Below are 26,905 nucleotides of genomic sequence, written 5' to 3' on the forward strand. Positions count from 1 at the left end.
CCATTGTAGGGTTATTGCTAGTCATCCTAAGAGCTGTGCCAATGGACAGAGGTGAGGCTATAGCTGTGTTGCTGTGCAGGTGTGCAGGGAATGGGAAGTTAGGAAGAGAAAGCAAAAGGAAAGTGCATTGACTCTGGCAAGAGAAACTCTGAAGGAAATAAGTGGGCAATATGTCCTCTATGCCCTTTGTCTGTATATGCAATAGTTAATAGGGTATCATCTTACAAAGACAGTATATCCTTCAGTGGACGAATGGATAAAGAAGATATGGTCCATATATACTATGGAGTATTATGCCTCCATCAGAAAGGATGAACACCCAACTTTTGTATCAACATGGACGGGACTGGAGGAGATTATGCTAGTGAAATAAGTCGAGCAACTTCTGGAACCTATGAGGGAGATTCAGTCTTTTCCTCTTTGAGTTAGTGCATTTCTAATCCTATTGTATAGGAAAACTTCTAAAAATGCAAACTTCTATTTCTGGCTTCTCCATAGTTTGCTAAATTACAACTTTAAATATTTAAAGGTCTCTAGCATACAGAGCATGCTGATGCAATACATGGGGAAAAAAGAAGAAGAAGCAGAAGCAGCTGACCTCTAAGAGGCAGGGGATATTAGTAAAGAGTTACAGATACTCAGCTGGCATAGAAATGAATGGTGGAGCCGTAGAGCATTTGGGAAGGGGGGTCAAATACAAGCTTAAGACAGTGGATTTAGAGGGTTTTAATGTTCCAGACTAAATTGCAAGCCCATTTGGCATGTGACCAGCTATCAACATGGGCAAAATGCAAAAGTTGATGTTTATGTTTTTCCTGAGCTAGCTGGAGGATTTATCTGTGCGGTAATAAGCCGTCCAAGCTGGAACAGTAGGGAAGATGCTTGAGTTTGTAATTTATTATTATTCCACTTACCATTGTCTTTTGTGCCAACAGTCACACTTTATACAAGATCTTTCTGAATAATTTCAGTTCATCAGCCAGAAGGAAGAATAATTCCTCAAGATAAGGGCCGTGAGCCCAATGCTGTGCTTTTACCTCAAATGGGTATTGGAAATAGCCCATGATGCAGTGTCTGGTCATTTATAGAGCCAAAGAGATCCTTAGTTCTTACCCTGGGGTGTGTTAATGGAAACTTTAAAAAAAGGGTTGCCATGAGGAAGTAGAAAAGCCCTGAACTGGAATCACAAAGTCCAATAATAAAGCCTCATTCCATTACTATTGTGGGAACTTTGGGCACTTCATGCCCTCTCTAAGCCCCATTTTCTCAGCTGTGAAATTGGACAATTGTCACTCCCATGGATTGTTGTACGAATGAGCTGAGGTGCTGGGTGTCTGCATTGTTGAAGGTTTAATACATTTTTCTTGGATTTGGATTCCTAACATGTCTCAACTTTTTATTTGATGAATATTTGGAATTCTTCCTATGACTATGATCTATGTCTAAGTTCCACTTCCAAAATGGGGAGTAGTGAGTTACCTGCCCACAGTAACTGCCATAGCTGTAGGGCAGACCGTGAGTGGGAAGTGTGGTGAAGTGACATGGAAGTCAGGATCCATAACTGTGTTTCAAACCCCCTGAGTGACCTTGAAAATGATCTAGAGTCTCTGAACCTGCTTCCTGATTTGTAAATTATGCCCGCAGGGCAGGTGGTGGTGGAGAATAAAACATCTAAGTTTTTTCCTGTCTTGAATATTCCACATTTAGATCAGAAAGTTCTTTCCATACTGGGTTATTGAGTCATACTTTTACTCATGGTAATTCATTAAGAAGTATTATCATCAGGCATTATTATTACCAGGAACTTTAAATGATTCCCATGGAAGAATTTAGCAGATAATAAAATCATTTGCAATAAATAAGTTTGTTATCTAAAATGTGGTGATGTCCTATGAAGAAGAGAATTTGTTTTTATTATAATTAAAATCTATTTTTAAAAAGTCATTATCATTCAGGTCCTGAATCGTATGTGCATGAATATTTGTTGATTTAACAAATAAATAGATTCTTTCACTCTATACAAGCCGTCTATGCATTAGGGTCAAACATGAGCGGGAACTATTTGGACATTAAAGGAAACATGGAAGGGGCCCTATTCTTATCACATGCCATCCTGTGATGCTGTTCGGTACTGCTGTCCTAAAATACACCTTTGCCTACAAGGATCCTGCAGGCTAATTTCAGCAGCTGGGAACCTGCCCAGGCTGTCATTGGCTTTAAGGCATGCTGCCCTAGGCAGTCACCAGCACGCATCTGTCTCCAAATCTAGGGGGAGCTTACAGCGGCATGACCCCAGCCTCAGAAGGGAGCTTAATGGAAACGGGTAAGTCAGAGTTACAGATCCAAATAGTTTAGTTAGAATAAATGTGGGACTTGTTTAAAAGTTATATACATGACCTTGACCACACAGGGATCAGTGCTAATCTCATTCAGACCAACTATTGACACAGATGAGCAGACACATTACACGTAAGGAGTCCCAGTGCTCTGAGCTGCTCAGAGCTTTTGCTCTATCAAGGAGTCCTCCTCTATGGCCATTAACTTCATGGGCTTTGCAGTCAGCCAGACCCCGATTCAATTCCTACCGCTACTCATTAGCTGTGTGACTTTGGCAGGTTTTCTTTTCTGTAAAATGTAGACAAAAAACAGTTTTTACCTCACTTACGGTGAATGTGTGAATTAAAGGAGATAAGGCATAGTCCATGCTTTGTTAAGCGCTTTTCATGTTGTAAGCCCTGCAGTATTCTACCTATTTATTATCATTTCATCACTGTTTATTGATAATAAAAATGCAGGCTCAGAGAAGGTTACTCCAGGTCAGACAACTTAACAGCTGGCAGGGTGGGGGTGAGCACCTGGGTCTATGGGCCCGCGGTTCTATCAACATTGCTGCAAAAGGGAAATGAGTAGGGTTACTCTAAGAGCAGCAAAGACAGAACTTGCTGACAAATGCTGTGTGGACAGCCAATGCTGGGCAGGACCTTGTCACTCAGGAACAGAAGGAAATAGGAATCAGTCGAAGCTACAAAGGTCGTTCCATCTTTCTTCCCACAGGCTACGGAAGACCTAAGCCCGGGCCTCCTGGGCACTTCTGAAGCCAGGCAATCCTAAACTGACCTACTTGTAAACTGTGGTTAAAATTTAACGAAATGAATACCAAGCAGTGCAACAAGTATATAATTCTGTAATATAATTCTCTTTTGTCTTCCTCTCTGCTGCTATCATACCCCATGTGCATGCAGTGTACTCTGGGAGGCAATCTCCTTCCAAATCCCAAATTGGGAATGGGGCACAAATATCTCTGGTTTTCCTTTTCCCAAACTTTCTACAGTTTTCTTTAGCGTAGTCCTTAAGGTACCACCCAGAAGAAAAGGTGTGAAAGGGAAGCCAGGGCCCAAGCACCTGACCTCTTGCTATTCTTTTCTTCTTTTGGTAAAATACCTTTTATTTGCTCTTCCTGTCTTATAGGAACTTTCCTTGGGTCACTTCTGAGTCCACTCTGCCCGTGGCTTAGAGGAAAACTAATTTTAGACATGTAAGCATTACTTCTTATATGTAAAAAAAGGATATTTTAGAATTTATAAAAAAAATTTACTCTCTCTTCAACATCTGGTTTTCAAGTCTGTCTTGCTATGGAATTTAAAAAAAAAAAAAAGAAGAAGACATTTCAAGATATACTACAGGGGCACCTGAGTGGCTCAGTGGGTTAAAGCCTCTGCCTTCAGCTCAGGTCATGATCTCAGGATCCTGGGATCGAGTCCCACCCACATCGGGCTCTCTGCTCGACAGGGAGCCTGCTTCCTCCTCTCTCTCTCTCTCTCTGCTTGCCTCTCTGCCCACTTGTGATCTCTCTCCTCCATCAGGTAAATAAGTAAAATCTTTAAGAAAAAATAAAAAGATGTACTACAAAGCTGTGATCATCAAAACAGTGTGATGCTGGTATAAAAATAGACACATAGATAAATGGAACAGAATAGAGAGCCCAGAAATAAACCCACACTTATATGGCCAATTAATCCAGGACAAAGGAGGCAAGAATATACAGTGGGAAAAAGTCTCTTCAACACATGGTGCTGGGAAATCTGGACAGCTACATGCAAAAGAATGAAACTGGACCACCCTCATACCATATGCAAAAACCCTCAAAATGTATTAAAGACCTAAATATGAGAACTGAAGCCGTAAAATTCTTAGAAGAAAACATAGGCAGTAATTTCTTTGATCAGCCAGAGCAAGATTTTCTAGGTAAGTTTTCTCAGGCAAAGGAAACAAAAGGAAAATTAACTATTAGGATGACACCAAATAAAAAGCTTTTGCACAGTGAAGGAAACTATCAACAAAACAAAAAGGCAACATACTAAATGAGAGAAGATATTTGCAAATAATAAATCCTATAAAGAGTTAATATCCAAAATGTATAAAGGACTTACCAACCTCAACACCAAACAAACAATCCAATTAAAAAATGGATAGAGGGGGCGCCTGGTTGGCTCAGTGGGTTAAGCCTCTGCCTTCGGCTCGGGTCATGATCTCAGGGTTCTGGGATCGAGCCCTGTATCAGGCTCTCTGCTCAGTGGGGAGCCTGCTTCCCCCTCTCTCTCTGCCTGACTCTTTGCCTACTTGTGATCTCTGTCAAATAAATAAATAAAATCTGTAAAAAAATTTTAAAAAAGGATAGAGGACTCAATTAGACATTTTTCCTAGGGAGACATACAGATGGCCAATGAACACAAGGAAAGATGCCCAACACCACTAAGCATCAGGGAAATGTGAATAAAAACCACTGTGAGGTATTACCTCACACCTGCAGAGTTGCTAAAATAAAAAATGCAAGAAATAATAAATGTTGGCAAGGATGTGGAGAAAAAGGAGCCCTCTGACACTGTTGGTGGGAATGCAAATTGGTGCAGCAATGTGGAAAACAGTATGAAGGTCCTCAAAAAATTAAAAATAGAATTTCCAATGATCCAGAAATTTACTACTGGCTTTTTACCCAAAGAAAACAAAAACGCTAATTCAAAAAGATTCATGTTTGTTGTAGCATTATTCACAATAACCAAGATATGGAAACAACCCAAGTGTTCATTCACAGATCAATGATATAGAAAATGTGGCATATATATATATATATATACTATGAAATATTACTTACCCATAAAAAGGATGAAATCTTGCCATTTGCAACAAGATGGTTGGACCTAGAGGATACAACACTTAGTGAAATAAGTGAGAGAAAGACAAATACCATGTGATTTCACTCAGATGTGGAATTGAAGAAACAAAACAAATGAATAAAAAAATAAGGGGACAAACAAAAAACCAGACTGGTTTTTTTTTTAAGATTTTATTTATTTATTTGTCAGAGAGAGAGAATGAGGGTTTGAGCACAAGCAGGGAGAGCAGGCAGACGAAGAAGCAGGCTGAGCAAGGAGCCTGATGTGGGACTGGATCCCAGGACCCTGGGATCATGATCTGAGCTGAAGGCAAATGCTTAACCGACTGAACCACCCAGGAGTCCCCAAAACCAGACTCTTAAATGCAGAGAACAAATTGGTGGTTACCAGAGGAGAGATGAGTGAGTGGGGGGATGGTGAAGGAGATAAAGGGGATTAAGAATACACTTACCTTGATGAGCAGTAAGAAATGTGTAGAATGGTTGAATCATTATATTGTATACTTGAAACTAATATAACACGATATTAGTTATAGTATAATAAAAAATAAAATAAAATGTTACTTTATAAAACTTTTTCTGATTTTCAAAAATTGAAAAAAAAAAGACATTTGTTTGCATTGGTGCTAACCTCCTTCCCTAGGACAGCACTCTTCTTGGCTTATCTTTAAAGCAGTTGGGATGCGTGGGAAAGAAATAACTCCTGGATTAATAAAAAATTACCAAGGAAATAATGGAAGATATTTTAAAAATATTATCTCTGTGATACTGATGAAAGGCCACAGTTATGCTTTAGGATAGATCTTTCATTCATTCGTTCCTGATTATTTCTAGAAAGCCAACCTGGGCCAGGCACTGAAGATAGCAATAAACTAAATTTTCCCACTTTTCATAGCCTAGGCAATAGCCTGAAAGAACACATATAGTTGTCTAATTTTCGTCGAGCCTTGGGGAGGTCTCACAGAAAATGAGTTACTGATTTTCTGGAATGTCTATGATGAGAATAAAGATACTTGCTCTTTGTGCTCTCTTCAGCAGCACATATACTAAAACTGGAAAGATAACATGGCCCCTTGCACAAGAATGACACTCAAATCCATGAAGCTTTCCCTGTTTTTAGAGCGGGGATGTCCATTGACAGAAGAACGGATGAAGACGTGGTATATATATATATGTGTGTGTGTGTGTGTATATATATATATACACACACACACACTCCGAAATATTTCTCAGCCATCAGAAAGGATGGATATTTACCATTTATACGACGTGGATGGAACTGGAGGGTTTATGCTGAGCAAAATAAGTCAATCAGAGAAAGACAATTATTGTATGGTTTCACTCATATGTGGAACATAAGAAATAGTGCAGAGGAGGATCATAGGGGAAAGGAAGGATAACTGAATGGGAAGAAACCAAAGAGCGAGAGACTCTTGACCCTGGGAAATAAACTGAGGGTTGGGGAATGGGTGGTGGATGGGGGGATATGGTAGTTGGGTGATGGGCATTAAGCAGGGTTCCCACTCAGCAGATATCCCGATGCGGGCCTCGATCCCAACACCCCAGGATCATGACCTGAGCAGAAGACAGAGGCTTCAACCCACTGAGCCACCCAGGCACCCCAATTCCCACCAGTCTTATACAGGAAAACAACCAACATTTATTGAAATATTACCGCATGCCAGGCACTATGTTAAGCTCTTGATAGGTTTTGTATTTGACCCTAATAACAATCCTAATGAAGTAGATATCTTTTTATCCATAGTGGATAGAAGAAGAAACTGAGACTTAGAGAATAATTTGTCAAGGTCACAAACTAGTAACTAGTAAGGCTAAAGTTCTGATGGTTAGTCTGTGTGGCTCGAAATTAGGCTCTCGACCTTGTAGTTATCTATTTTGTTAGAAACAAGTCAATAAATTTCTTGGCTGTGGCCTATCAGTTCCTTGGGTGGGACCTATCAGTCAAGGATCCAGATCCACAACCCTGAACAATAGAGCTAATCAAAGTACTCTAATCAGTGTGATATTTTAGAAATGCTAAGCAATCCTTGGGAATGAGCAATATTGTCTCCAGAATAAGCCAATGATGTAAAGCTGTGACTTAAAAGAAAGGGAGTCCTATAAGCAGGTACCATTTTCCGACGAGACCTCTAAATGCATGGTATTTAACAGAGATGGCTAATAAATTTTGTGCTGCTTCCCATCCACACACCCTGCTGTGACTTATTCTTCACGAATGTACATTTATTTGGAAACCTCTCCTGTGTTTTTGGTTAGTAAGAAAGCTACAAAATGGAAATGCCTCTCATGGCCCGTTGGCCCTACTAGAGCAATAGCCACAGGTTTCTTGTTGTTAGAGGACTTTGAGGTGGTTTAGGGGTTTTGTTTTGTTTCTTTGTTTTTCTCCTTTAGGCTTTTAGTTCTAGAACTAGAGCTTAGAATTGAATTTGAGCCACAGCACGCCATAGAACAGTCTGCAAGAACTCCGCTGGGACCCCCCTGGCAAAGGATGTGTCTGGTCCTGGTTCTTCGCAGTTAAGTCTGATGCTGCTACACAAGCCAGGTCCTGCCACGGGCCAATGAGAGGACATGAATCACTTTTCAGTGGCTCTTGTTCCTAAGTGGCTGTTTTGGAAAGGAGCCCTTTGGAATTAAAAGAAATACTATTTTACATAGCCACTTATTTGGCTGTTGCTCTAAGGAAAATTTCCACCAACAGGAAGAAACCATTCCAAAGATTTTACTAGATGGGAACAGCTATATGTGAATAATCAAAACTGTAAAGTAACAAGGCATAATCACTACCCGTTTATGGAGAATTTTATTGGAGCTTTGCATATTATCTAGGTAGATTCTTTCACTAAGCTTGGGTGATAGATACCATTGTTTCCATCATGTAGATGATACATAGAGAGTTTAAGAGACTCATCCAAAGTTGCCATTTCTGTAAACTAAGAGAGCTGAGCTAGGACCAGGGTCTCTCAGATTCCAGTTGGTGTTTTAGGCAACTATTCAAAGTACCTACAAATAAGTTAGAACCTTCTTTTATGTGAACCCCAGAAACTTGGAACCATGTTCCTCTGTTTAGGGTGGGATTGGCACTTAAAATTTTCATTCCCTGAATTTGTAGCATAGACATTTTATATTGAATAGCTAAATTATTTAAAAAGAACAAACATTTGTAAGAAGCACTTCAAAAGTACTCATTAACAAAGTTACAGGAAATATGGAATCATAAAACCTCTAGTTAGAAAGGGTCTCAGAAGTAATAGATTCTTCTCTTCCCCATCCTCATGCTTCTCATCACTCTCACGGGCTCATTTAAACTGTCCTTTTCTTGGCAGGAAGCTCTTCGCTTGTAAAGCTCTGCGCCTTTAAGACATTTCACAACTTGGACATCTTTTCCTTTCAGCCCCTACTTCCTTCAAAATTAAACCAAATGGTGTGGGCTAATTCCTGTTGACTCCCAACACACCCTCCTAGGGACCAAAGTTTGTTTTTTAAGATTTTTTTCTTTTAATTTGACACAGACAGTGAGAGAGGGAGAGAGCAGGCAGAAGGCAGGGGGAGTGGCAGGCAGGGGAGAAGCAGGGTCCCCGCTGAGCAAGGAGTCTGATGTGGGGGTCAATCCCAGGACCCTGAGACCATGACCCAAGCCAAAGGTAGCTGTCCAACTGACTGAGCCACCCAGGCACCCTATGCAACAAGGATAACCTTAAACCTTCTGTGTTTACTTTCCTCTGGAGAACTTATACTACTTCCTTATGTGTTTATTCTTCCAACTTCTTTGGAGCTATACTGTCCAATGAGGTCACCATTAACTACGTCAGACTAATGAACACTTGAAGTGTGGCTAGGTAGAATTGAAAGGAGCTTTATGTGTAAAATATATACTAGATTCCAGGGGTACCTGGATGGTGCAGTGGGTTAAGCCCCTGACTCTTGGTTTCAGTCTCAGAGTCTTGAGATCAAGCCCCACATCAGCCTGCATGTTTGGTGCAGAGTCTGTTTCAGATTCTCTCTTCTTCTCCCTTTGACCCTGCCCCTCATGCTGTCTCTCTCTCTCTCTCTCAAATAAATAAATAAATCTTAAACAAACAAACAAACAAAAAAACCCCAAAAAACCCACACTAGATTCTGAAGCCTTGGTACCCCCCAAAAAAGAATGATCGATGTCATTAATAAATTTTTGTATTGATTACATGTTAAAATTACATTTTAGATACATTGGGTTTTAATATATTATTAATATTAGTTTCACCTGCTTCTTTTAATTTTTTAAAGATGGCTACTAGAAACTAAAATGACAGAGGTCACTCACATTTTGTTTCTATCGGACAGTGCTGGATAAGAACTAGATTAAACAGCAAAGGAAGTATAACTAGAGGTGTTGATTGTGTCCTGAGCTTGAAAGGCCTTTAAAGAACATTTATGAATCACTCTGAGTGTGCCCAGTATTGCCCACAGCTTACACAAATACACAGTGTATTCACTCAAGATTCATGTCTTCTATATTGTATGGTAAATATAGCAACATGTCAATATCCACAATTGTTTGAGCCCATCACCTTTCCTAGTTCTTTGCTTGTTGTGGTCTGGGAAGTAGTTAAACAATTAGGAAAAGCTAGCAAGAATGGAGGTAAAGAAAGAAGAGGACACAGTTCTGCAAGGCAATTAGGAGACAATTGTAATTTCCATCTAAAAGTGATGAACGGGAAGGCATCAAGCCATTAACCCAGGGTATGTATGCTCTCTGGCAGGCCTTTGGCAAGCAGCAAAACACCTACTTAAGTGGGTCACAGCCTGATTGTTAATTTCCATTCATGGGGTTTGTTTCATTTTCTGTTGTCTCAGTTAGCTCCAAGATGGTGCTTTAAATAGTTGTGAAGGCATCTGTAGAGGTAGTCAAAGTTTCCAAAGGGGTTATCATTAACTTCCTTTGTCAGGATTTCTCCACTTTCTGATGAGTCTTCAGCAGAATCTGAGCTATTCTCCTGGAATGCAACCAGCAAGCTGTTATCAGAATTCTCCAGCTTCTTCTGGATACCATTGCCAACGAACTGGAGAGAATTGTGTAGGAGGAAATGCCAGCCTTGCTGAGTCAAGCAACTTCTTCAACCCAAAGTTGACTGGTAATTATCATCACTGCATTCCTAGGACCACGGGAAGTATAGCCAGTCCTGGTCCAGTTCCATCAAATTTGCTCAGTATGGAGCACTCAGTAAGGGCACTATCCAGGGTAGTGAAATATTCCAACTCCATGCAGAGAAGAGTTGGCAGATTCGAGCCAGGAGAGTTAGGCTATATGCATGCAGCAGGTGTTGTTATTAACTCTCTTAATTCTGGGGTTCCTTTGGTGTGATTAGATTATGGATGAGAGAGAGAATAAAATTTGAGAGTAGATCAAGACTGTGCTACCCCCAAGCTCATGTTTTCAATTCAGATGTAGTCTGGATGAGGGTGAGTGGTCCAGCTGAAATACTCCCCAAAGTGACTCTACTTTGGAAGTTTAGTTGAAACAGGGCTTTGGAGTCAAACAAATTGGAGTAGAGTGGTGATTCTGCAAATTAACAGCTGTATAGTCTTGACCAAATCACTTCACCCCTCTGAGTTTCCATTTTCTCATCCATTAGCTCCCTTCTGGGGTTGTTGTCAGGCTAACTTGAGATAGATATATATATATATATATATATATACTTGGAATCCAGCACAGGGAATGCAATGAATCATCCTGACCTCTCTCCTTTAGTGTGTTTTATTGTTAAAGCCTTAATATAGATATCTCCCTTGTGAAATCGAATTCTAACCTTTGGAAATGATCATACTTACTCTAGCTTTTTTTTCTTTTGAGCTACTTGACTTTGGAGATTGTCCTGTTCTAATGATGATGATGATGGTGATCAATAGTAATTTTTTAAAAGATTTTATTTATTTATTTGACAGAGAGAGAGAGAGAGATCACAAGTAGGCAGAGCAGTAAGCAGAGAGAGGGAGAAGCAGGCTCCCTGCTGAGCAGAGAGTCTGACGAGGGGCTCGATTCCAGGACACTGAGATCATGACCTGAGCTGATGGCAAAAGCTTAACCCACTGAGCCACCCAGGCACCCCTCAATAGTAATTTTTTATTCAGCACCTACCCAAGTCTTGGCCCTGTATTAAGTGCTTTTCATATACTATCTTGTAAAATCGTCACAATAATCCTGCGAGGCAGGTATTCTTACCCCCATTTATAGATGAGGAATAGGTTGAGAAAGATTGAGTGGCTGACTTCAAGGTTATGAAATTATTTAGTAGAAGATGTGGAATTTAAACCCAAGTGTGATGGTTTCCAACGTTATCATTCTTTTTTTTTTTTAATATTGTATTTATTTGTTTGACAGAGATCACAAGTAGACAGAGAGGCAGGCAGAGAGAGACAGAGAAGGAAGCAGGCTCCCTGCTGAGCAGAGAGCCCAATGTGGGACCCGCTCTCAGGACCCTGAGATCATGACCTGAGCTGAAGGCAGAGGCATAACCCACTGAGCCACCCAGGCGCCCCCAACGTTATCATTCTTAAACACTGTTATATTGTAACCATGCTATCAGTGTGCCTTATTTTTCTTCAAACTAAAAGACTTTCTGTGTCCATAAAGGTATCAAAATGGGCTTTAAAAGGAACTATTCCCAGGGGTGCCTGGGTAGCTCAGTTGGTTAAGCCACTGCCTTCAGCTTGGGTCATGATCCCAGAGTTCTGGGTTGAGCCCCCCATTGGGCTCTCTGCTCTGTGGGGAGTCTGCTTCTCCCTCTGACCTTCTCCCTTCTCATGTTTGCTCTCTCACTCACCCTTTCTCTCAAATAAATAAAGAAAACCTTAAAAAAAATGTGGGGCACCTGGGTGGCTCAGTGGGTTAAAGCCTCTGCCTTTGGCTCAGGTCATGATCCCAGGGTCCTCGGATCGAGCCCCGCATTAGGCTCTCTACTTAGCAAAGAGCCTGCTTCCCTTCCTCTCTCTCTCTGCCTGCCTCCTTGCCTACCTGTGATCTCTGTCTGTCAAATAAATAAATAAAATCTTAAAAAAAAAAAAGGAACCATCCCCAATTTTAAATATCTTAAATAGCTTAAACATATCTAATATTTGATTGAAACAAAAATTTTAAATGAAACATAATTGGGAACTATTTATGATGAAGGAATATTTAATTTCTTATTCTGTATGGAAATTTAGAGAATAAATACATTCTCTAATATATTGGGGAAAAGAAAGTTACGTTTAAACCAAAATTTGAAAGAACTAATTATAGTGGTATACAGAATTTAGAAATAATTGTAGTGCTCGATGTTTTATTATTTTTTATTCAAGAAAATGTTTGAGAAATTGTAGACATGAAAGCTTGTTTGTGTTCTTTAAAGATTCTGAATGTTACTTTTATTTTTTATAAGAGCTCAAAAATTATGTAATACCCACCTGCTCCCATATCACAAAATATGAGAATATTAGATAAATAAGAGGAATTTGAGAATATGAAAAATAAAAAAAACAATTCAGAAATTGGAGGCCAAAGAAATAACACTTCAGATAAATAAAGGCACAGACCACTGAGTGTTTTTCATGGGAGGGATGGGGAAACACTTCTATCTGTGGAGATGACAGCCTGCAAGACTGTTATTTCCTGCTGCCCTGAGGGTCCTACTAGAATTGTTTTTCTTGGGTTTTGCTCAAAGAACAGATGTCATTCTAAAGCTAGTATTGTCAAATCCCATTTATTTTTTGGATTTACTCTTCTAAACTTTGCCTTTTCCTTCTTAATTAAAGGTATATCTTTCTAAGGTATTAAAAGCCCTACTTTAAGTAATGATGAGATTATCCAGAATAAGTAAAACCTCTTTGAGTAATTGGCTTATCAATGTAATTCACATTAACTGCTCAGAGGAAAATTAGTAAATCTCATCTTGGTACAATAAGCTTCACCTTTTGTGTTAAACTTGATAAAAGCTATTTTTAAAGAAATAGAAGGATCATTTTCCTTTTATCAATCTCATTTACTGAAATAGCCCCTGTCCAGGTCACCAATGACCTGAACACTATTTAATCCATGGCTTTATTTGCACCTCCCAGAACTGTTGATCATGCTTCCTTCTTGAAACCTTCATTTGGCTTGAGACATCAATATCTCTTGGTTTTCCTTCTATTCCACTGGCTGGTCAGGTCCTCTTTCTGTACTGACTGCTAAGTGTTAGGAAACTTAAGGGTTTAGGCTAAGAACTTTTAAATTCTTTATTTACTCTGTAGGTAACACCATCCCCAGTCTCTTAGCTTTGAAAGCATCTACACACCCACAATTCCCAAACTTATGTTTCTAGCCCAACCTCTTTCCTAAATTACAAGCTCATGGCCAACCATCCACTCACTCTTTCACTCAAGTATCTAACAGGATCTCAAACTTACCCTGTCCCCAATCAAACTCCTGATTCTATAATAACATCATCAGTTGCCCCACTGACAAACCTCTCCTGAACAGTCTTCTACATCTCAGGAAATGAGCTCTGTCTTTCCAGTTGCCCAGGCAAATACCTTATTTCATGTCTTCCTCTGTACCCTATATGCATCAGTAAATCCTATTAGTTTTACCTGCAAAATACTGTGTATAAAAAATCTCAACGCGTTTCACCACCGCCATTGCTATTTTCTTGGTCCCAGTTTTCATCATGCTTCACCTCCTCACCTGAATTATTTCAATAACTTTCTAATGGGACCCTGTTTTCCTTCCCCTTTCCCTAACCCTTCCCCACCACAGTCTATTCTCAACATAGAGGCCAAAAGGATCTATTTAACTTGCAGGTAAGATCAAGTCGCCCTTTTGCTCAAAACATTTGATTGCTAATCATTCAGAGTAAAATCAAAAACCGTATAACCTGACATTACCATCAGCTACCTCTCTGACTCCACATTTTTAATCTCATGCCCCCTGTTCTCCTTGTACACACTCTATTCCAGCTACACCAAAAATTTCCTAGAACAACAACCTCTCATTTCAGATTCAAGGGCTGATAGACTAGAGGATTCCATCTGTACCTCCCATTCAAGACAATTGAAAAAGCTGAAATACATACATACACACACACACATTCTTGCATGCATTGGAGACCTAATGAGATAGTAAGAAATTAAAACAAGGAAATGATTATAGTTCAAAAAGGTGAACCAAAGGAGGATTTACTGATAGTCAAAAGGAAACTGAAAAGCAGAGCTTCACTGAGGCCTTGGGAAATGACCCACACTATATCCTGGAATCCAAGGACTGAAATTTGATTCTGAGGCTTTTTGACAACCCACTGAAAGCAGCTGAGACCCAGAGTTAAGGTTTTGAGGACTCAGTTGCATGAAGGTTTCAGGATTGGCATTCATCCCCTTCAAAGACAGAGAGGCCCTGATGTAATATCTCTTCCTCTTGAGACACTCAAAAGGCTACAAGCCTGGGGTCTGGTGGTCTGGATTTTCTTCCAGCCTGCAAAAAAAACCCCAAAACAAAACAAAACAAAAACAAACAAACAAAAACCTCACAAAACAAACAAACAACCAAAAAACCCTCAAAGCTTGGTCCCAGACAGCTAAAGTATTAAGGTATATTGTAAAGAAAAAAGATCAAACATCATGCTGGGCTTCAAATTATCACTAAATATAATTTTAATTTGTCTAGCAAATAGTCAAATATTATAAGGTAAACAAATATTCAGAACAAATGGCAAATATTGTGGTTCCAAACCGCCTCTCCACTTAGCATATGAGAAGATGCTCAACATCATTAGTTACTAGGGAGATGGCGATGAAAACCACCACAACACACTTCCCATCAGAAAAAAAATGTTAAAGCAACCGATAACATAAAGTGCTAGTGAGGATACAGGGCAATTGGAACTCACATGCATCACTGGTGTGAATTCAAAATGTATAGACACTTGGAAAAACAGTTTGGCAGTTATAGGGGTGAGAGGTAAATAAAAGAAAAGAGTTTGGCAGTTATTAAAAAGTTAAACATACACATATACATATAACCCAGCAATCCCACTTCTAGATATTTACCCGTGAGAAAATAAGGTATATAGCCACACAAAAACCTGTTCACAAATGTTTATAATGGCTTTTTCACAATTGGCAAAAATTAGAACTATTTATCCATCGGCAAATGAATGAACAAGTTGCTATAAACAAATAATGGATTACTGGTCCACGGTATTTGCAAGGAGAATCAATTTTTTAAAAAACTATGTTGACCCTTTCAGAACTGGTGTGACATTTCAGTCACCTCTGTGGATGGCTGATGAAACAGAAGAGCTCTTGAGAACCAGAGGATGATAAACCTTTTTAATTCAGGGCAGGGCAGGAAGCCCTGTGGCTTACATTTGTCCCTTCCATTTGGCTCCCTTGGTACCTCATCTGACTTCGTGCTCCTTCAGATATTCCTGCTGTCGCCTGTGGCTGGGGTCACGGCCCCCTGTGAGACAGACAGACAGCCAAGGATGTTTTCACAGGAAGGGCATTGCTGTGGGCTTAGCTGCCTCACTGATTTGGCCAGTGTTTCCCATAACCCTTGTTTTACATTTCTTGTAGTGACCCAGGATTGCCAAGTGCAGAGACTCGTACGTGGTAGGTGCACCATACACATTTGCTTTGTGTACAGATTTGATTTCTTTTTGAGATAATAACTTTAGTTCCTGATGTCCTCAAGTGTACTGAATGCAAACTAGAATTGCTGTGGCAGGAGGTGTACTTAATTCTTTGGAGGAGAAACAATAACCTTGCTGTCCTCAGTTTAAGAATATTGGCTATGTGATATATTTTTACTCATTCACACACTCAGCAAATATTTACTGAATGGCTGCTATGTCCTAGATTCTATGCCAAATTATTTAGATTAATGGGATATATATCCCAGAACAAAAATCCATTGTTAATTATAAATTTCAAAAATATATATTGGTCTTTGTATACTTTGCTTCCTAGTGAATTTATTTTTTCTTTTCATTTCTATTTTCCCAGCAAGGAGTGGATTTTTTATGTACGGATGCTCTGAAAGAGTGAGGAACAGCTATCTTTTCCGTTCTAGTATCCTGAGAGGATTTGGTTCATTTCCATGAGTAATGGTAGCTCTCCCGTAGTCTACATAAAGGAAGGGTTGTTGGGGGTGGAAGTGAAGTATCAGAATTCAGGAGAGTTAGGAGCACATGTGCAGATCCAAACCACCTATCCACCAGCGCACGCTCCTTTCTCCACATCCTGACTAACAGCTGTTTCAGTATCTGTTTTGCCCAGAAGGAAGAGGTTTCCTGTGTTTACTTCCTTTTGCTTGAGGGGAAAGATTCTATTGTTTAAGTTTCATGGATTTGCTATTTCAGGTTGTCATTAAACAGAAACTCTATTAATGGTTTTAAAGATACACAGTTAAGTTTTCTTTGTTAGTCTGTTGTTACCTATATTCCCTCTCCCCAGAATACTAGCCCTTCTTTTGTCTTGTGCTTTGATGGTTTTGATTTGATTTTGTTTTGTTTAGTTTTGGGTATCAACATTGATTTTTTTTTAAATTATCAGTGGGAATAAGCAGGAATGAAACATCTAACAATGCTTGGAGATTGTGTATGGACAGTCGAATCAGTTTTATTTTTTTTTATTAAATTTATTTATTTTCAGCACAACAGTCTTCATTATTTTTTCACCACACCCAGTGTTCCATGCAATCTGTGCCCTCTATAATACCCACCACCTGGTACCCTGACCTCCCACCCCTCGCCCCTTCAAAACCCTCAGATTGTTTTTCAGAGTCCATAGTCTCTCATGATTCACCTCCCCTTCCAATTTCCCCCAACTCCCTTCTCCTGTCTAACTCCCCATGTCCTCCATGCTATTTGTTATGCTCCACAAATAAGTGAAGCCATATCATAATTGACTCTCTCTGCTTGACTTATTTCACTCAGCATAATCTCTTCCAGTCCCGTCCATGTTGCTACAAAAGTTGGGTATTCGTCCTTTCTGATGGAGGCATAATACTCCATTGTATATATGGACCACATCTTCCTTATCCCTTCGTCCGTTGAAGGGCATCTTGGGCTCTTGGATCGGAAGAATAAACATTGTTAAAATGTCTATACTGCCTAGAGCAATCTATACTTTTAATGCCATTCCGATCAAAATTCCACCAATATTCTTCAAAGAGCTGGAGCAAATAATCCAGAAATTTGTATGGAATCAGAAGAGACCCCGAATCGCTAAGGAAATGTTGAAAAACAAAAATAAAACTGGGGGCATCACGTTACCTGATTTCAAGCTTTATTACAAAGCTGTGGTCACCAAAACAGCATGGTACTGGCATAAAAACAGACACATAGACCAGTGGAACAGAGTAGAGAGCCCAGATATGGACCCTCAACTCTATGGCCAATTAATCTTCGACAAAACAGGAAAATATATACAGTGGAAAAAAGACAGTCTCTTCAATAAATGGTGCTGGGAAAACTGGACAGCTATATGTAGAAGAATGAAACTTGACCATTCTCTTACACCGTTCACAAAGATAAACTCGAATCAGTTTTATTGATGCTAAGTGGTGACTTTGAATCATTTGGGATAATGTTTTGTATTCAGTAAGTTTTCTCTCTTGAAAAATAGCTTGTTTTTATCTCAATACAATTCATGGTTTTTTCTTTATTGCTGTTGCTCTTATTAATAACATGTGTCTTATGTATGACTAAGCATAAAAAAGTCACATGTAAACTTAAAACAGAAATTACTTGCATTTTGCATACATCAGTCAGCTATCCCAAGATATTTGAAGAATAATCTGAAAGTGCTCAAATTTATATATCATAGAGCCAGTGTAGATTTTGATACATCTTTACACTGAATTGAATAAACAAATTTAAAAAATCTTTTATTCCCCTATATAGAAATAAAACATGACTTACATGTGAATATTTGTAACCCATGAGTGTTTTAGAGAGAATAAGTTCTATTTATGGATTAATAATGCCACTCTAATGGACAACATATTTTAAATAGAATTTTGAAATAAAGAAAAATTCTGAGAAATAAGATTGCTGAGAATAACAAAAGAATCCCCAAATGAATTCTTTATGAATTCCTGCTATGAATTCCCCTTTGTATGGCATATATAAACTAATCACCTTTTTAAAAAAAAACTAAATAACTGCCTTGCCTAAATAATATTTCCATGATTAACTATGCTAACACATGATTTTTAGAAAATGATCTCTATGTCTTTTGATTTAAAACAACTATTGTTAATTTCCTAAGGGAAACAAGGAAAAAGAGAAACAATTCTTAATATGATTATTAAGCAAAATAGAACAAAAGGAAAAGGAATTGAGAAAAAGTGCAAATATTATTTCTTCAAATATAAGAAATGCAAAAAAAAAAAAAAGGCTTAAGACACAAAGCCACTCAGCCATGGATTTCGATTTTCAATAAACATTTGAGTTATACCATATCTCCTGTCCGTGATCACTGAGTCCTTGAAATACACTCTGCTACTCACACATTCTATCACCCATTCAGTCATTCTGGCCTGGTAACCACAGAAACAAAGTGGGCAGCCTGTTAGTTTCACCTGAAGTGGTGGTATTAAGGTGACCTCACTGTGATCCACTGGGATGCCTTCCACATGTAGCATTGCCAGCTTTTGGTCTTCTAGATATGCAGGAATCATGGTAAGATTCTTAATTCCCGGGGTACCTGAGTGGCTCAGTTGGTTAAGCATCTGCCTTTAACTCGGGTCATGATCCCAGAGTCCTGGGATCAAGCCCCAAGTTGGGCCACTGCTCATCAGAGAGCCTGCTTTTTCCTCTCCCTCTGCAGCTTGCCCTGCTTGTGGCATGCTCTCTCTCTCTCTGTCAAATAAATACATAAAATCTTAAAAAAACAAACAACAAAAAAACTCCTAACTCCCCCAAATCACTCAGGTTCTTGGTATCCGGTGGTAAGTGGAGATATTAAGTGACAAGTTTGGGGACCTGGATCATCTTTGGATGAGGGTCTTTGAATCAGCAAATGCTCCCTTTAGTTTTTTGGTAAGGTCAGTTGATGTCCTTTTTGTGTCACTTGTCATCAGAGAAGCTGGAGATTTTCCAATTAGGACTGTGGGAAGCTTTTTGTCAATCTCTTCATTGCCCCCTTGGGGTGACCCCACCTCCAGCATCAGCACTTTGGTAGGCATCCTGTGTGTGTGTGTGTGCGCGTGTGTGTGTTTTAAATACTATTAATCAGAGGTGCTCAGGTCAAGTTCTCATGGTCTTGGATCAAGCCCCGCATCGGGGCTCCCTGCTTAGTGGGAAGTGTGCTTCTCTTTCTCTCTCTCGCAAATAAATAAATAACATCTTTAAAAATAAATAAATAAATACTATTAATCAAGTGGTTTCAACCATAGCTTATCTGTTCATAACCACTATTTCCTCCAGTTCAGCAGTTCCTTCCAGGTCTATTAATTTTACTTTTAAAAAGTCATACTAATGTAAAGAAAACAGCAGAACTTATAAATGTAAGCATATGCAATGCAACTGGCAGAGTGGGCCCTGGGGAAGCTTAGATTCTGATACAATGAATTGAGGTCTTGTTCTATCTCAGCCCAGGCTTTCCGTGGGAAGGCAAGATAGGGTGGGTGGGAAGGAAAGGAAGTCAACAGGCTGCCCTACTCAGGAAATGGGGAGGCAAAAAAGTGGGCTTCCATATCTTCATTATCTTCTGGGCCCAATCCCTTTAGGCAAAATGGAGCCAATTAATCGTAGGATTTCTGGAAGCACTACTGCTTTTCTAGAAGCTGCACCTAGGAATATTTCAACTGGAGTGGATTACTGCCACCAGGTAGCACCAAACTGCAGTTAGGACTAGGTAGGATTTGGGTTTCCAAACTGGACCCTAACTCCAGGTGGGGTCATTTCATTAACCTCCTGGTAATGGAAACTCATATCTTGGGCCACTGAGTTTTTTTAGACCCACTTACAATATGAAGGTCAAGTTTTACAGAATATGTTTGTATACTTTTTTTGGTTTATTTTTTAACACAAATATGATAATGTTATGCATATTGCTTTGCATCTTATTTTTACCTCCACTAAGATGTCTTGGATAAATTTGCATAGTAGTACCTATAGATCAGTGGTTTTTAATGGTTGCCTTGTATCCCATTACATAAATGTAGCAGAATTTATTTGACTCATCTAATGAAAACCAGGATTTTTTTCTGCCTTTGTGGCTGTTTTTGCTGCTACTACCAATAATGCTTTAATGGGAATTCATGAATATATATATCTTTTAACATTTGAAGGTGTATCTGTAGGACAAATTCTTAGAAGTGGGCTAAAGATTATGTACTCAATAGGCCCCACTAACAGAGATTTGAAGCCATAGGAATTGATAAAAAGGGGCTCTGGTCTGAGCCTCGAGGAGCATTATATATAAAGTACAGGAAAGGAAAGTGGCTTCTAGCAAGTGCACATTGCACTGAATTGAGTGCAAAGTTAGAAATGTTTAGAGAGGTATAAGCCCATAAGTTAATGGTATCGTGGAAATTGTCTTCAATGTTTTTCCCATAAAAGGAGTAGAAAATATCTTTCTGGGAGGAAAAGAAGAAATAAAACAACTCAGAGACCCTTTGATAAGGATTTAGTTAAACCAAGAACAACTATAACAACTGAGAATAGTCATGTAATTGTTATGTAATAGAATGTTATGTAATAGAATGTAATAGAGTGCAGCTCTTAAAAATATATTAAGCAGAAAATGCTGGTCATAGGGGCACCTGGGTGGCTCAGTTGTTAAGCGTCTGCCTTTGTCTCAGGTCATGATCCCAGGGTCCTGGGATTGAGCCCTGCATCGGGCTCCCTGCTCTGCGGGAAGCTTGCTTCTGCCTCTCCTGCTCCCTCTGCTTGTGTTCCCTCTCTCTGTGTGTCTTTCTCTGTCAAATAGGTAAATAAAATCTTTTTAAAAAAAGAAAGAAAAAGAAAATGCAGGTTATAGAACATTAAAATAGTATGACATTGGGAGAGAATGTCAGTTCCCTGTGAAATAACCTTCTACTTCTTCAAATCAAGGGACCCTTTTGTTTGGCTAGGCACAATGTCACTCAGCTGAATGATTATATTCCCTGTCTCCCTTGCAAAGATGGGGCTATGACTAATTTCTGGTCAATGAGGTGTAATCAGAAGTTTCCTTAAAAAGGACAGTTGTGTCCTTATTCCTCACCTCTGCTGCTTGGAATGTAATATTTGAAGTTTGGACCATCTTGTACCAGGAAGACAAGGACCATACTGTAGGGATTCTAGAATGAGAAAATGGAAGGTGACAGCTTCCTCATGACTATGAAGCCACCAATCAGCCCTGGACTACCTACGTCCTGTTTTTTTGTTTTGTTTTGTTTTTCTTGTGAGAGAGAAGTGAACATTTATTTTGTTCACATTGTATTTTTAAGAGTCTCTGTTATATGTAGTCAAATCTAATCCTGAGAGATACCCCACTTGTGTTTAAAAATTAAATATCTACACCCATGCACACATACATACATATCACATATGTGTGTGTGTGTGTATGTGTGTGTGTGTAAACTATATATCCATAAAGTATCTGTAAGTGCACAGAATAAACTGGTAACAGCATTTATCTCTAGGGGTATGGGATTACAAACAGGAGGTATGAGGGGGCTATTAATTCCTTTATATTATATGAATTTTAGCAATAAACTTGTGTCAAGAAAAATTAAGATGTTTCTACTTTTATGAAGAAAAGAAAATAGCTCTTGACTGGTAACTCCTTAAAATCAAAAGAGTGGGAGACTTCCTTACCCATCACTGTCTTCTCCAGAAGCAGCGCCATTACCATCCTGCTGGCCTCTCATCTACTCCTCAATGCTCCCAACTTCATCAGCATTGCTTTCCCTCCATTCTGAGTATTCCATATCTCTTTTAAGATCTTATTTATTTATTTTTGTGAGAGAGTGGAGCAGAGAGAGAGAGAGCATGCACACAAGTGGGGGGAGGGACAGAGGGAGAAGCAGACTCCCTGCTGAGCGGAGAGCCCAATGCGGGACTCTGTCCCAGGACCCTGGGATCATGACCCGAGCCTAAGCAGATGCTCATCCGACTGAGCCACCCAGACACACCCTCCCACCCCCTTTTTAAAGATTTGATTTGTCAGTGTTCCAATGGAGAGATAGTTGGAGTTGACGTTGAAATTGCCAAACAGTCTGTGACTATCAAGACCATGTTGGAGGATTTGGGAATGGATGATGAAGGAGATAATGACCCAGTTCCTCTACCAAATGTTAAGGCAGCAGTATTAAAAAAGGTCATTCAGTGGTGCACCCACCACAAGCATGATCCCCTTCCTCCCACAGATAATGAGAACAAAGAAAAGTGGACAGATGATATCCCTGTTTGGGACCAAGAATTCCTGATAGTTGACCAAGGAATACTTTTTGAACTTATTCTGGCTGCGAACTACTTAGACATCAAAGGTTTGCTTGATGTTACATGCAAGACTGTTGTCAATATGATCAAGGGGAAATCTGAGGAGATCTGCAAGAGCTTCAATATCAAAATTGATTTTACTGAAGAAGAGGAAGTCCAGGTATGTAAAGAGAACCAGTGGTGTGAAGAGAAGTGAAATGTCATGCCTGACACTAACACTGTAAGGATTGTTCCAAATCCTAGTTGCACTGCTCTGTTTATGATGGTTAATATTAGACACACAGTAGACAAATGGCAGCAGCAAATCAGCTGGTTAAGCAGAATATTGTCCTCCTTGCATGTATAGTTTGAGTACAGATTCCAAACTTATGGGTGAGTTTCTTCTAGTATGATCAAGTTTATTTTTTTTTTCTTTGCTCTAAATAAATCTGAACTGTGGGTTCTCCATAAAAGGTGGCATTTTGGGCTTTCCCTCTCTTTGTAAAGTGATTTCTGCCTGGTTTATTGTCTAGTTAACTTTAGTTTAATGATCTTTTAAAAGTTGGCATTGTAAATAAAACAAGTTGAAAAAAAAAAGGATTTGATTTGTTTATTTTTGTGAGAGAGAGAGAAAGAAAGATTCCACATCTCTTAAATATGTATCAGCTTGCTTCTGATACAAACAGTTTAAGAAGAAGCTCTGTTTAATAATGGAATGAATAGTTGATTCAGACAGATAAGAAGACACATACATGCAGCTGCTTTGAAAATAAAAGAGTTCTCCTCCAAATAAGAGTTCTCTGGCAGCGCTCAGTGGTTACCATAGCTACATGTTCAAGTGGAAGTCAATCCAAATAAGAAAGGCTTGTCCAGTTCTCTAGATATCTAAACTGGAGTAGATTTTGGTTTTTTTTTTTTTAATTATTCATTTGAGAGAGAGAGAGAGGGAGAGAGCACTAATAAAACTAATATATAATGGGGCAAGGGTATAAAGCAGAAAGTGAAAGTCTCCCATAATTCTAGGCCTTAGAGATAAACATAACCACTTTGCTTTATATTTCCAGACATCCCTTTTGGTACCCGAATACAATGTCATTGGAGGGATGTGTGTATTTTATTTAACCGGTCCTATGCTGATGAGCATTTAGACTGTTACCAATTTTTCTCTGTTTTATACAACTCTGCACAAAATATAGTTATATACAGATCATTGGCCCTTAGTGGGTTATTTCCTTAAAAGGAATGCCTAGCAGTGAAGTTTCTAGATAAAAGGTCTGCAAATTTTATATTTGAATGCATATTACCAAAATACCTTTCAAAAAGATCACATGAACTCTGCACCCAAAAATGGCATTGTGGGTTCATATATGCTGGGCTTGCAAGATTAAAGATTTATATATATAAATTAGGTATTTTCTTTTTTATGTGAATCATCAGTTCACATATTGTTGGACAATTATTCCAGTTATTCATTGTTTAGTCAATTGTTTGACAAACAACCCAAAATAAAACAACAACTTTTTTATTATATCTTGTGATTTTGTGGGTTAGGATTTTTTTTTTTTTTTTTTTGAGAGAGAGAGTAAGTGGGTGTGGGGAAGGGCAGAGAGAGAGAGAGAGAGAGAATCTTAAGCAGGCTCCAGGGCCCAGCTTAACCGACTGAGCTTCCCAGGTGCCCTGTGGGTTAGGAATTTAAGTAGGACTCAGCCAGATGACTCTTCTTCCCCTATAATGTTGAGTGGGGTCATTTGATGATATGCAGCTAGCCCTTGGGTCGTTTGCAGGGTCCAAGATGGTGTTACTCCTCTGCGTGGTGTCTTGAGGGGAGAGCTGGGTGCTCAGCTGGGCTCTGGTCCTTCTCCGTGCAGCCTCAGAACCTCTCTACGTGGACTCTGTAGCAGAGTGGCCAGACTTCTCACAAGCGGCCCAGGGCTCCAAGAAACCAAAAGCAGAGCTGCTGTCCTCTCAAGGACTGGACTCAGAGCTGGCATAGTGTTCCTTCCACCATTCTAAACTGGTCAAAGCAGTCACAGATCATCCAAGATGCAAGAAGAGGCCAAATAGACGCTTCCTCTCAAAAGGAGAAATGTCAAGGAATTTGTGGCCATTTTTAGTCTGTACAAATGTTAATATTAGTATATTACTTAATTTTAAAAAATCTTCCCATTTCTTGGAGAAATCCTACTTGGACATGGTGGGAACTCCCTAATTGCACTTTAAAATTTAATTTGTAGGTGTTTTACCCAAGATTTTTACATTTATATTGATATGTAAATTTGGTTTATAGTTGTTGCTATTGCTTTAAATGTTGGTACCAATGTAATTTTAGTTTTTTAATAATTAATTAGATGTTTCCATGGGTTTTTTTTTAATCTTTTTTTTTTTTTTTTTTTTACAAAGGATGAGAATCATGTGCTTTTTGAACATTTGAAAGTCTTACCCACAAAGCTGTGTGAGGCTAGGGGATTCTTTTGGACAGAATTCTCTGATCATTTTTTAATTTTGTTATTGGTATTCAGATTGGATAACTGAACCAGTTTTGATCATTGAACTTTTTTTTTTTTTTCATTTTTAAGTCTCAAGTTGTATATTGTAGCTACATATGTGAACTTGGAAAGTACCATGTAATATTCAGTAAGGGGAACAAAGTGCCCAAGAAACATTGAAAGGTAGGTACCTTCTGGAAATGTTTATTACAGACATTAGAAGCTAATTTTAGGGCGCCTGGGTGGCTCAGTGGGTTAAGCCGCTGCCTTCGGCTCAGGTCATGATCTCAGAGTCCTGGGATCGAGTCCCGCATCGGGCTCTCTGCTCGGCAGGGAGCCTGCTTCCCTCTCTCTCTCTCTGCCTGCCTCTCTGCCTACTTGTGATTTCTCTGTGTCAAATAAATAAATAAAATCTTTAAAAAAAAAAAGAAGCTAATTTTAGATCTCATCTTAATTTTTTTCATAATATTCAAGAAAATATAGACTCTTTCAAATAAAAAAAGTGAAAAGAAGATACTTTCATAAGCATACTTTTATAAGATACTGAGATGGCCCCTACGCTTGAAATACAAGCAGAACAGAAGCCAACTCAGGGCCCTGAGGAGCATCCTTACACCTGGCAATAAGAGGAATCAAAACATATTGGTTGGTGAACATGTGAAGAAAATAGATGAATGAATGATTAGTAATACCTGTTCTCACAGTGTGGTTTGGTCTTACAGTCCTTCCAGACATTAGGTATACACACTGATCACTGCATGCATGGCTCACCTCCTACATACCTCCTTAATTGTACATGCTTATTTGCCATGCAAAAGTCCAACATCATCGACTCTTGGTTTTTCTCTTCCCATTGCTTGCTGCTACTCTCCTGACTTACCTTTCCCATCTCTGAGTTTTTTTAACAACTTAATTTCTCCAGTAAATAATCATGTGTGTCCTCAAATTCTAGATTTTCCCAGGCTACCCAGCAAATGAAAAACGCACTTAGATTTATGGAAGCCTACATCAAGAAGACATTCTGGGATATCTGGTGAAACCTATCTCATTTCTTTTTATCTTTCTTTTTTTTTTTTTAGATTTTATTTGTTTATTTGTCAGAAAGAGAGAGAGAGAAAGCATGCAAGCAGGCAGAGAGGCAGGCAGAGGCGGAGAGAGAGAGAGGCAGGCTCCCCGCTGAGCAAGGAGCCAGATGCAGGACTCCATCCCAGGACCTGGGATCACGACCTGAGCCGAAGGCAGCGGCCCAACCCACTGAGCCACCTAGGCGTCCCCCTATCTCATTTCTTTTGTAGATCGAGGAAGCCGCCGAACTGATGGCAAGAACAAATTCATTAAAGAGTATATTTCAAGAGGCCTGAGTGTGGTTATCAGAAAACAGAAGACACCACTTGAGGTAAAGTTATCAGATTTGGGGACAGTCATGCTATGAGGATGAACACATGAGGAGTAAAAAGTCATGAACCTGTCAAATGGGAGAATAAATATCAGTAGAATGTATGTTTAACTTTGAAAGTCATGAAATTTCAAATGTTCTACTTAATTTATCTGATCCACTAGGTAGAATAAAAAAATCCTTTCAGGGGCGCCTGGGTGGCTCAGTGGGTTAAGCCTCTGCCTTTAGCTCAGGTCATGATCTCAGGGTCCTGGGATCGAGCCCCCATCAGGCTCTCTGCCTAGCAGGGAGCCTGCTTCCCCCTCTCTCTCTGCCTGCCTCCCTGCCTACTTGTGATCGCTCTCTATCTGTCAAATAAATAAATAAAAATCTTTAAAAAAAAAAAATCACTGAAAGTGAAATTTTCCTTGGCAACCTGGGCTCC

General features: G+C 39.3%; 1 protein-coding gene and 1 pseudogene across 1 annotated transcript in view; both read left to right on the plus strand.

Moving 5' to 3' along the window:
• The window catches only part of LOC122916724 (S-phase kinase-associated protein 1-like), a 115,875-nt gene extending 93,059 nt beyond the window's left edge, over positions 1-22,816 (plus strand). The window contains exon 2 of the mRNA XM_044264144.1: positions 22,349-22,816. Within this exon, the coding sequence (XP_044120079.1) occupies positions 22,349-22,816 (468 nt within the window). The remainder of the gene's footprint in view (positions 1-22,348) is intronic.
• On the plus strand, positions 6,196-6,291 carry LOC122917897 (annotated as a pseudogene).
• Positions 22,817-26,905: the final 4,089 nt, after the last annotated feature.

The sequence above is a fragment of the Neovison vison genome, chromosome 9, assembly GCF_020171115.1.
Source record: "Neovison vison isolate M4711 chromosome 9, ASM_NN_V1, whole genome shotgun sequence".
NCBI classification, from domain to species: Eukaryota; Metazoa; Chordata; class Mammalia; order Carnivora; family Mustelidae; genus Neogale; species Neogale vison.